Source organism: Diorhabda carinulata, chromosome 3 (genome assembly GCF_026250575.1).
Source record: "Diorhabda carinulata isolate Delta chromosome 3, icDioCari1.1, whole genome shotgun sequence".
NCBI lineage: Eukaryota > Metazoa > Arthropoda > Insecta > Coleoptera > Chrysomelidae > Diorhabda > Diorhabda carinulata.
In genome coordinates, this window is record NC_079462.1 from 1,956,940 (window position 1) to 1,969,586 (window position 12,647).

Below are 12,647 nucleotides of genomic sequence, written 5' to 3' on the forward strand. Positions count from 1 at the left end.
CTATGTAAAGTTTGCATTCGTTGTATATTAATGTTTTATTTAAATATAAAAGCAGTTTTAATTAATTTTTGTTTATTATTAAATCATTATTCGGTGTGTGGTTCTTATTTTGTGTATTTTAAAACATAGTGTCTTTGTTAGTGGTTTTTACCTAATTTAAGAGATCATACATAATTTCTTGTGCATAACTTCTTTCTAAATTAACAATATGTGATAATTAAAAGTAAGTGATTTTAGTATAAGTACCCTAATACTCAATTATGCTATACATAGCACTAGATTTTTGAAGAAACACAGTTTCCTACAAACAGACCAGTTTATTTTTTGGAAATGGGCATTTACCGCTAGCCCTTTTGCTCCGCTTAAAAAAATTTATAGATATGGTGTTGTCTATTTGAGGATATTTCTAAACAAACTCCAATTTTTGGTCATTTCAAACTCATAACTTGATAAAAAAATATACTCTTGTTATTTTTTCATTGAATTAATTTTTTGTGTGAGGAAAACGTGACGCGAGATGACGGAAAAAAAGTAAACGCGGTTATTTATTTAAAGCTACATCAAATCCATAAATTTTCTTCGAAATATAAACGGGGTTTTTTAAAAATTTTTCGGCCTTATTGCTGATTGTAAGTATTGTGTATTTCCAAGCCAGTGCTTGTATCTATCAAAGACTTACGGGAAGCACTTAGGGTCGTCATATTGTGATCTCTGGCCTTGCGCGGGAGAGTGGTAGAGGTCGCCTCTATACTACTGTCTCTTGGCTTCCATACGGGCGACCCTACAAAATAATAATAAAATTTGGTCAATTTTTTGAGGTTATTATGCTCAGGTATCGTACATTTGCTTTGCTTAACGATTTTTTAACGAAATGAACAAAAAAAGTGATAATTCATTTTTAAATTTTAACGAAATTTAAGAAGACAATTACTAAAACACCTCAAAGACTCAATTATTTTTACAAAAAATCGAGGTTTATAAATTCATATTTCTCAATACTGCACTATTTTTATAGCTACATCACAGCTCTTTAAGAGCAGTTCCAAAACATCAGAACTATAACTGTGTAATCGTATAGACAAAGGCCAAGTAACGGGTGAAAGAAGAATAACTCGCAATGTCAGTTATTTGTTGACAATTGACAGAACTTTGAAGGATTTAAATTGAGAAATAGGAAATTTTAGCTAAAAGAAAAGTTTTTAATGTATTTCAGAAGGAAAACCGATATATTCAAGACTCAAGATATTCGAAATATGTGATAGTTATTTAAAATTTGTGTATATTACGAGGTACATGGTTTTATTTCTAACTTATATTGATATTTAAATATATAATAATAATTGAGGTAATTATAAGTTATAAGTTAATTTTGTCTATTAATTGCAAATTGAAACAAAAACTATTGCGTTCTGATATTTATTTTTATAATATAATTATTTTCTAATCAAATTTTGTGGAAATAGCAAAGCAATGTACTCATATACCCTTGTGAATTTAGAAATAAAAAAAATAGGGTCGTTCGAAGTCCAATAGACATTAAGCTACTACTGGTACCACTTTCTTTTTATGCCAAAAGTCACTTATCAAACCATCAATATTTCAAATTTGAAAAAAAAACTATACAAAAGTTAAAAATTTTCGTATTTTGAAGCAAACTAGATTAGCATTTTCATTAAACTAGATGGAAAGTTTGTTGGTTTCAATAAATCGACTTTTAAAAATTTATGAGATATTGTTCACTCAATAATAGGCCAGTCATTGATCGGATTATTAATATATGTCACAAAGTTGACCTTTCCAATACATGAGAGTGAATTTTCATCAAATAATTTAATTTAATTTAATTATTTACGGTAAAATAAGTTACAGGGTTGTCGAGTTTCTTAAAATATATTTAAATTATTGTAATTTAGAAAGTTTCTGATAACTTAGAACTTATCATCGTTAGTACTTTCCCAATTAATTGATTAATTTCGGTTTCTAGTGAACAATATTTTTAAAATTTTTGTCAAGACATCAGGAAGTGGTATTTGAACTACAGTAAAGCGGGGTTTGCTACGAAAATCAAGATAAAAATAAACAAAAACGTTTTTATCTTAAAGCTCCGTTCAGCACTTGATTTCTTCTTTACTATCGTTAGTGAATCGGGTGAAAACGAAACTGTTGCTTCTCTTAGGTATCGCGTTGTGAGCGTGCTATCCGGATTTTTCCGATTTTCCCGATAAATAACACTCGACGCACGTCGGGGTCTCGATACTTAAAGATTTAGTAGGCTGTTTTAAGGAAGATTTTATTTTCTTAGGACTGTTATCCTTCGATTTTCTAGGAGTTTTAGGACTCGCGACGTCCGATCTTTTAGCCAACCGATTCGGACTACACTTCCTAGATTGATTAGGACTCGATTTTCGGGATTGATTAGGAGTAGTTTTACGTGAATGATTAGGACTCGGATCTTTTTTCATAATCCCGCTTTTGTTGATGTCCTTGATATCGTTTTTGATCGTTTGCATATTTTTCTTACCTAAATCTTCTGTTTGCATGGGTTGGAAGTTTTCTGGTGCGTGTGAGGATTGTATCAGACGCGCCTGACTACCGGTACTACCAGCAGATAGCGTCGATGTAGTACTGAAATACAAAATATACAATGGTGAGAAAAAAAATCGCCATCAAAAGTCTCTAGCAAAAAATCTGTAGCTTCCTTCTTTTTTTTTGAAGTTAAATTTCTTTTATATCCACCGCCAATTTCAATAAAAATCAACTCGGTTTCTCCAGGTCTTCTGTAGATTCGGCCTCTTCTATTACTACAACTTAAGCGTTCTCTGCTTTCTTATGAGAAGACAACGGAGCCCCATGATTCGTCTTTGGGGGCAGTACGTACAGTTAAGTAGAGTAACGATGGTAAATTCTGACTGATTCATGGATATTTCTTTGATCTTGTCTCAATAGGGTGACCGATGGACACTTTTCAGGTAGAATTCTTATTCGTTGTGTGTATCGGTTGACGTTTGATGGCTAATTGAAAGTGGTGGATAATTTTGAAGCTCAGTTTTTTTGCCAGTGACTTGCGATTGTAGTATGAACTTTTTTTGATACCTTAGAGTTAAATGATTCGGAGTTTTTCCTAGAGAAGCTTTCGGTTTGACGGTACCCGTTTGGGAATCTTCTTCCCCTTCCGATTTCGCTCCGGATTCTAATCTGTCTTGCGGAAGAAGATCGGGTCGTTTGGAAGTTCCTATATTTGAAAAAAAAATTTATATCGATACGGTAAAATGATTTATAATTGAGTTAATATTAATGAAACGTTACCTGCTTGATCCCCGACTGTTTTACTTCTACCTCTGAAGTTGGCTCCCGAAGTGTCGTCCGTTTCCGTACCGATATTATCGTAATCTATATTACCGGCCGAATGTCGCTGCGATTGTTTAACTTTTTTTACTTTTCCCAACGTATGCGAGCCTTGAACTATAATTGTTCGTACTCTATCGGGTCGTTCCAACGTTTGACTATTTACGTGACTGCTGCCTTTATGTCCCGTGACTAATATCATGCCGGGACCTCCGCCAGGTTTAGTTTGTGGTATCGACATGTTTCTAACCGATTCTCTGATGATTTGTCGTATCGTTCTTAGGAACGCGTTACGAAACTCGGCGGTGCTGTTACGGAAATGAAAATTTTAATATATAATAGAAAAAAAAAATTGATTTTTAATTTACCTATTGGATAAAACGTAAACTTTTTCCGCCCTCCTTTGTAATTGACTTCTCAAATGTATTAATTCCCAAAGGAAATGGGAATCCATGTCCCTGGCGGAAGATGCTCGTACTTGAACTTCTTCTACCGGAATTAGAACTTGATATCTGATTATTTCTACTTCGGGGGCTAAATTCCTAGTTGACACCCCCTAGAAATAGAAAATAATTATTGAGATATTGAAGGGGACGAAATTTTTATATTACCATCAGTCTTTTCTTTTGTCTTAATCGTTCTTTACAAAGGAAGACGACGGCGGTTTTAAAAACGAAACACATCGCGTGTAGTTCGAGTCCTTTTTTAATTTTCCCCAGAAAATCGGATATATTCAGCCATTCCACTCCCCCGTAGTATAAAAGATCCCCAGGACCTAAATCTATGGTCTGGAAGCAAAAATTTCATTTTGAATTGATTATAAATGATAGATCTGGTAGAAAATACTTTTGGAAGCGATAAAAACACGTTAAAGTTCGGGAAAACGTTTATTTGGACATGAAAACGTAGAAAATAATTTTGGAAGCGATAAAAACACGTTAAAGTTCGGGAAAACGTTTATTTGGACATGAAAACGTAGAAAATAATTTTGGAAGCGATAAAAACACGTTAAAGTTCGGGAAAACGTTTATTTGGACATGAAAACGTAGAAAATACTTTTGGAAGCGATAAAAACACGTTAAAGTTCGGGAAAACGTTTATTTGGACATGAAAACGTAAAAAATAATTTTGGAAGCGATAAAAATACGTTAAATACCTGGAAAACGTTTATTTGGACATGAAAACGTAGAAAATACTTTTGGAATCGATAAAAATACGTTAAATACCTGGAAAACGTTTATTTGGACATGAAAACGTAGAAAATACTTTTGGAAGCGATGAAAACACGTTAATGTTTTGGAGAAAACGTTTATTTGGACATGAAAACGTAGAAAATACTTTTGGAAGCGATAAAAACACGTTAAAGTTCGGGAAAACGTTTATTTGGACATGAAAACGTAAAAAATAATTTTGGAAGCGATAAAAATACGTTAAATACCTGGAAAACGTTTATTTGGACATGAAAACGTAGAAAATACTTTTGGAATCGATAAAAATACGTTAAATACCTGGAAAACGTTTATTTGGACATGAAAACGTAGAAAATACTTTTGGAAGCGATGAAAACACGTTAATGTTTTGGAGAAAACGTTTATTTGGACATGAAAACGTAGAAAATACTTTTGGAAGCGATAAAAACACGTTAAAGTTCGGGAAAACGTTTATTTGGACATGAAAACGTAGAAAATACTTTTGGAAGCGATAAAAATACGTTAAAGTTCGGGAAAACGTTTATTTGGACATGAAAACGTAGAAAATACTTTTGGAAGCGATGAAAACACGTTAATGTTTTGGAAAACGTTTATTTGGACAAGAAAACGTAGAAAATACTTTTGGAAGCGATAAAAATACGTTAATGTTTTGGAAAACGTTTATTTGGACAAGAAAACGTAGAAAATACTTTTGGAAGCGATGAAAACACGTTAATGTTTTGGAAAACGTTTATTTGGACATGAAAACGTAGAAAATACTTTTGGAAGCGATAAAAACACGTTAAAGTTCGGGAAAACGTTTATTTGGACATGAAAACGTAGAAAATACTTTTGGAAGCGATAAAAACACGTTAAAGTTCGGGAAAACGTTTATTTGGACATGAAAACGTAGAAAATACTTTTGGAAGCGATAAAAACACGTTAAAGTTCGGGAAAACGTTTATTTGGACATGAAAACGTAGAAAATACTTTTGGAAGCGATAAAAACACGTTAAAGTTCGGGAAAACGTTTATTTGGACATGAAAACGTAGAAAATACTTTTGGAAGCGATAAAAACACGTTAAAGTTCGGGAAAACGTTTATTTGGACATGAAAACGTAGAAAATACTTTTGGAAGCGATAAAAACACGTTAAAGTTCGGGAAAACGTTTATTTGGACATGAAAACGTAGAAAATACTTTTGGAAGCGATGAAAACACGTTAATGTTTTGGAAAACGTTTATTTGGACAAGAAAACGTAGAAAATACTTTTGGAAGCGATAAAAATACGTTAATGTTTTGGAAAACGTTTATTTGGACAAGAAAACGTAGAAAATACTTTTGGAAGCGATGAAAACACGTTAATGTTTTGGAAAACGTTTATTTGGACATGAAAACGTAGAAAATACTTTTGGAAGCGATAAAAACACGTTAAAGTTCGGGAAAACGTTTATTTGGACATGAAAACGTAGAAAATACTTTTGGAAGCGATAAAAACACGTTAAAGTTCGGGAAAACGTTTATTTGGACATGAAAACGTAGAAAATACTTTTGGAAGCGATAAAAACACGTTAAAGTTCGGGAAAACGTTTATTTGGACATGAAAACGTAGAAAATACTTTTGGAAGCGATAAAAACACGTTAAAGTTCGGGAAAACGTTTATTTGGACATGAAAACGTAGAAAATACTTTTGGAAGCGATAAAAACACGTTAAAGTTCGGGAAAACGTTTATTTGGACATGAAAACGTAGAAAATACTTTTGGAAGCGATAAAAACACGTTAAAGTTCGGGAAAACGTTTATTTGGACATGAAAACGTAGAAAATACTTTTGGAAGCGATGAAAACACGTTAAAGTTCGGGAAAACGTTTATTTGGACATGAAAACGTAGAAAATACTTTTGGAAGCGATGAAAACACGTTAATGTTTTGGAAAACGTTTATTTGGACAAGAAAACGTAGAAAATACTTTTGGAAGCGATAAAAACACGTTAAAGTTCGGGAAAACGTTTATTTGGACATGAAAACGTAGAAAATACTTTTGGAAGCGATGAAAACACGTTAATGTTTTGGAAAACGTTTATCTGGACATGAAAACGTAGAAAATACTTTTGGAAGCGATAAAAACACGTTAAAGTTCGGGAAAACGTTTATTTGGACATGAAAACGTAGAAAATACTTTTGGAAGCGATGAAAACACGTTAATGTTTTGGAAAACGTTTATTTGGACAAGAAAACGTAGAAAATACTTTTGGAAGCGATAAAAATACGTTAATGTTTTGGAGACAACGTTTATTTGGACATGAAAACGTAGAAAATACTTTTGGAAGTGATAAAAACACGTTAAAGTTCGGGAAAACGTTTATTTGGACATGAAAACGTAGAAAATACTTTTGGAAGCGATGAAAACACGTTAAAGTTCGGGAAAATGTTGTGTACTTACTTGTTTCCACGACTTTTGATGTTGTCTAAAGAGGTGATCGAATATAGCGCCGTATTCCTCATGGATCCTTTGCATTTCGTTAATGTGCTCTGCTACTTTTTCCATTCCGGTTAGAGCCTCTAAAAATCATAATAAAAACGTTCATAACATTACATTACATCTAAAAAATAGAAATTTCGACTCTCAGAAACTCAGAATGTGAAAGAGAAAACCAAAGCGAGAATGGCAACAATGTAGAGCCCTTATTGCCAAAACAAATTCAAATTACGCTTAAAAATAGAAACCAAAAGACAATTTCCTTACAAATCGACGAAGAAAGAACATAACAAAAGGCAGGGATTCAGCTCACATATGAAGAAATTAAAAAAGAGATTAAAGAAAATAAAAAAGCCCCTGGATTTGATTTCAGTGCTGGTTACGTACTAAGAGCAGATGTAATCAATAAAATTGCTGTTTAAATGAATAAAACCCATTAAAAAGAAAGCAACCATTTTATCCATCGAATCAGAAATATCATGGAAAGGTCACTAGAAGAAAAATAAAGTAAATAACAAGCTTAATGCATCTGGTTGCAAGGTAATCAATTATTAAACACTTGTAGCCAAATCTGTAGCCAACTTAGTCAATATTGTTGATATAATCCAGCTCCTTAACCCTCCAGGAATAACGAGAAGACTTGAAATGATTAAAACTTTTGAGTTTGTGATCTGAATTCGTTAAAATCATAATTGGAGCGTAGAAAATCTGATAGAAAATTAAGAACGAGCTTTTGATCAGCATCAAGCTCAGCACCTAACTTACAGTAGCAAATGTGAAGATCAATTGACAAACGAGTATTTTCAGAATAATATTTACGTAACTTTTCCCGTTTTTACTCACCTAATAAATGTTGATGTTCATCGCTATCAGGATCCGTCAAATTCCTGAGTTGTTGTAAAAGCAAAGGATATTTTAATATCCTTTGAATCGGTTTGATTAAGTACGATTCTAATGTTGAAGAATGTTGTTGTTTCGGGTTCCTGGCTATCAAAAATTCCTGAAGAGCTTGATTACCTTCATCTGGAAACGAAAAACTTTGACTATTTTACGATTTTTACGAACTAATTACCGTACGTACTAGGATGTAGAACTTTTTGCGCTTTGCTGTGACTCGCGCAGAACGAACTGTATAGTTTGAAGTGGTTCACGTAGTATAGGAAAGAACTGGCAATCGAAAATAAAACATTCTGTACATAGAAAAAAACTGGATTAGCGTTAAATTTAGAAAAAACAAACCATCGATAAAGTTACCTTGAATTGGCTACTCTGTTCGAATCGATGAAAGTCGTTTTCCAGCGCGACGGCTTCTTCCAGATTATTCAAAAATTGTCTTTGGAACGTGACGATTTCTTGTATATTTCCAAAAAGGGCGTTAATTTCTGCGTTAGAAAGGAACGTCTCCTTTTTCAACGGTTCCAAATAGTATTCTAAAAGGTTATTGAGATGCTGGAAATAAAAAAAATGCAACTTCACCATCCTTATTCACATCTTTTAGTACGACACAAATATTATTCAAAAGAAATCCCCTCTTCAAGTACCTATTGGACTTTGACGAGGTCCAGCAACAGGGAAAGGTTCATTTTTATTGTCTCAATCCCATGCGGGAGTAATCGTATCGAGATTTACTCGGCGAAATTCGAAAGGCCCTGTAAGGGCAAGGATCATGGCATATAATCCTTTTCCCTCCGAAGGTTCAGCAACCACAGAACCCACTATCCTAAAAACATCACTTTTGGCTCAAACGCAACATGAGGAGTGCGGTGAAAATAAAGAAGGATGGCCAAAGATACTGAGTAGATTCAGAATTCAACAAATCCGAATCCTAAGATTGCCTCGCCCTCCAATCCTCCTTCACCCATGATTTCAAACCCGTAGGTCCAAGTAAAGCCTTTCTAGAGGTCAAAATCCCCTGGTTCTACGTCCAGTGAACAACGTTTTGGCACGTAGGTCCCGGTGGACGGAGGAACGATCAAATCTGCAGCTGGTCATGGATGGAGCGCGACAACGGCTATTGGGACGCAGTTTACATGCAGCAGCGCAACCAAGCTTTCGCATTTTATCTCTTGGCTGCTTAGGAATCATATACCAGTTCGTTAATGATGATCTCCCACTATTCCACTATGAACTATGAGCTTTTTGTTTGTCTTATCCTTGTGTCCTTTAATCTACAAGTTGCTTAAAACGACGTAATCATACCATGATGGAAGGACCAGTTTCCTGCGTACCGCAAACTTGGCATGAACTAAGCTCTTGGTTGGAGTTACGATGACTTTAATTATGCGGATCACTTTGAAGCTGTTCTTTCAGAGGAAGACATGTTTAAATTCGATTTTCTCCAATAAAAAACTTCGCAGCGACCATTTTGATCCCCGAATATTAAAATTGTTCGAACAGGTCTCAGATATAACCTAATGTTATTATTGGAAGCCAAGGAGAAAAGTTCGGTTAGGTATTTACCTTTACGTAAGCCTTTTCGGTATCCACCAACTCCAAAATAACTTTCCTCATTTTTTCCGCATCAGAAAGTTGTCTAGAAGGCGTCAGACCCGCCAGCGACGTATTACTGACTATGCTTCCCGTGGGACTATTAGTTTTCCTAGATTCTACGGGAGATCGACAGAATCCCGTGACTTGTTCGGCGCTCTTTAATAAGTTTTCAATTTCGAAAGAATTCGTTCTCGATGTGACTTTCATCCCCGATTCCGTTAAAGACGAAGACGGGTTCTCGGAATCGGTCAAGTATCTGTCTTTACCTGAAAAATATAAGACAAACTCGATAAAGTTCGTGTTTACGAACACGCGCACATCATAAACGAAACTATCTAGACTCACTCCGACCTGGTGCTGGTACGATGAGTCCGGAAATCATTTCCTCGCTGATAACGGGCGGTTCAGAAGGCGGCGGCGGACATACTAAACTGTCGATTATATCATCCGTAGCACGAAGGATGCCGGCGAGATCTGGCGGTTCGGTTCTTGACGACCTCATCATCATACATAAAGATAATTCTTCTTGTAGGACACTTTCTAGATACATCATGTCTAAATCGGAAACGATGGCCCCGTTAATTACCATTATCTCGTCACTTTTAATGATACCTGGAATAATGATAATAATTTTTTTTTTGTATATGTGATATTTTTGATGGTACTTACCGTTTTGCATGGCGACGCTTTTGTCTTCGACTCTGCTTACGTAACAACAAAGTTCATCTTGTCGATCTGCGTTTTCGACCAGCTCGGCTTCGACGCTGAAGCCCCACATTTGTTCCAAGGTGTTTCTGGATAGCTCCACTTGGTATAGTATCTTGGCGCAGACCTCGACTACTTCATGAGTTTGCAACTAGAAAAAACGTCAAAAAGTGAACCTGAGATACACGTGGACGTCGAACACTACCAAGATGCTCTGAGATTTAACCAACGGCCGTTCTTAATTGCCTACCGGATACAGTTGATGCAACGTCAGCCGTTTTGGAATACAAAACAATGATTTTAAAAATCCTTACGTAATCATGACATAATTAAAAAAAAACGTCCTTATTATAATCTGTTCCTGATCAAACTTATCCTTTCCGTATCCTATATTGAGAAACAAATCCGGCTTTAAGTCACATCGCCCTTATAGAGCGTATTATATGATTATACTGACTTCCCGTAGGAATTTCCCAAGTTCCCATTTAGTGAAACCGTTTGAAAATAATCTCAAATCCCCGAAAAGTTAGAGGCTGACAGTCGCTCGTGTTCAGCTTCAAACGAGACATTTTCAAAAGGTCGATGTTGAAACTTTTCAGGATTTGTATTTGGTTTTCAATTCAACGTTTTCGTAGAATAACGTAGAGGTTAATTAATAGCGACGTACGAGAGTTGCTGGACAAATTATCCTAATTGGAATTGAGAAAACCATTTACGCAGATCGTTATTATAATAGAAGCTATCGACATGAACAGATGTATATGTTGAACGGGAAGGTTTCTTCCTTTTACTCGACGATGCTAGGACCCTTACTGTTTAAGCAACACTTCAAGTATTAACTCGAAAAAACTGGAGTTGCGCAGCTCAGATTTAGCAATCAGTAACAAAATACAATCTAATAGGGTTTTTGTATATTATACTGCTTCATATTCGAAATTCAATCACAGAAGGGATAAAATCATTATCATTTCGACTGAAAGGATGTGCTCTAGACTTGTGCTGTAGTGCTACAAGATCTGGTGACCGGACAAGGTCATATAAGTTGCTATAATTACATTATAAGCAACTGCTCCACTTAAATATTCGATTGGTGACTGAACAAGGTGATATAAGTTGCTATAATCACGTTATAAGCAACTACTCCACTTAAATATTCGATTGGTGACTGAACAAGGACATATAAGTTGCTATAATCACGTTATAAGCAACTGCTCCACTTAAATATTGGACTGGTGACTGAACAAGGTCATATAAGTTGCTATAATCACATTATAAGCAACTGCTCCACTTAAATAATGGACTGGTGACTGAACAAGGTCATATAAGTTGCTATAATCACGTTATAAGCAACTGCTGCACTTAAATATTCGATTGGTGACTGAACAAGGTCATATAAGTTGCTATAATCACATTATAAGCAACTGCTCCACTTAAATATTCGATTGGTGACTGAACATGGTCATATAAGTTGCTATAGTCACGTTATAAGCAACTACTCCACTTAAATATTGGACTGGTGACTGAACAAGGTCATATTAGTTGCTATAATCACATTATAAGCAACTGCTCCACTTAAATATTCGATTGGTGACTGAACATGGTCATATAAGTTGCTATAATCACGTTATAAGCAACTACTCCACTTAAATATTGGACTGGTGACTGAACAAGGTCATATAAGTTGCTATAATCACATTATAAGCAACTGCTCCACTTAAATATTCGATTGGTGACTGAACATGGTCATATAAGTTGCTATAATCACGTTATAAGCAACTACTCCACTTAAATATTGGACTGGTGACTGAACAAGGTCATATAAGTTGCTATAATCACGTTATAAGCAACTGCTCCACTTAAATATTCGATTGGTGACTGAACATGGTCATATAAGTTACTATTATCACGTTATAAGCAACTACTTCACTTAAATATTGGACTGGTGACTGAACAAGGTCATATAAGTTACTATTATCACGTTATAAGCAACTACTTCACTTAAATATTGGACTGGTGACTGAACAAGGTCATATAAGTTGCTATAATCACGTTATAAGCAACTACTCCACTTAAATATTGGACTGGGGACTGAACAAGGTTATATAAGTTGCTATAATCACATTATAAGCAACTGCTCCACTTAAATATTCGATTGGTGACTGAACAAGGTCATATAAGTTGCTATAATCACGTTATAAGCAACTGCTGCACTTAAATATTCGATTGGTGACTGAACAAGGTCATATAAGTTGCTATAATCACATTATAAGCAACTGCTCCACTTAAATATTCGATTGGTGACTGAACATGGTCATATAAGTTGCTATAATCACGTTATAAGCAACTACTTCACTTAAATATTGGACTGGTGACTGAACAAGGTCATATAAGTTGCTATAATCACGTTATAAGCAACTACTTCACTTAAATATTGGAC

General features: G+C 34.9%; 1 protein-coding gene across 11 annotated transcripts in view; it reads right to left on the reverse strand.

Moving 5' to 3' along the window:
- Positions 1-206: 206 nt before the first annotated feature.
- LOC130891983 (protein still life, isoforms C/SIF type 2) overlaps positions 207-12,647 on the reverse strand; it is a 142,466-nt gene continuing 130,025 nt past the window's right edge. For 9 of the 11 annotated variants that reach the window (XM_057797137.1, XM_057797134.1, XM_057797136.1 and 6 more), the window contains 13 exons: positions 10,175-10,361; positions 9,851-10,117; positions 9,476-9,771; positions 8,270-8,464; positions 8,097-8,205; positions 7,859-8,038; positions 6,980-7,098; positions 3,957-4,133; positions 3,714-3,901; positions 3,307-3,653; positions 3,094-3,232; positions 2,522-2,625; positions 207-781 (listed from right to left, as the gene is read on the reverse strand). In XM_057797137.1, the coding sequence (XP_057653120.1) occupies positions 618-781; positions 2,522-2,625; positions 3,094-3,232; positions 3,307-3,653; positions 3,714-3,901; positions 3,957-4,133; positions 6,980-7,098; positions 7,859-8,038; positions 8,097-8,205; positions 8,270-8,464; positions 9,476-9,771; positions 9,851-10,117; positions 10,175-10,361 (2,472 nt within the window). In that variant the 3' untranslated portion in view covers positions 207-617. The remainder of the gene's footprint in view (positions 782-2,521; positions 2,626-3,093; positions 3,233-3,306; positions 3,654-3,713; positions 3,902-3,956; positions 4,134-6,979; positions 7,099-7,858; positions 8,039-8,096; positions 8,206-8,269; positions 8,465-9,475; positions 9,772-9,850; positions 10,118-10,174; positions 10,362-12,647) is intronic. The other 2 variants (XM_057797140.1, XM_057797141.1) reach the window with 1 other exon arrangement.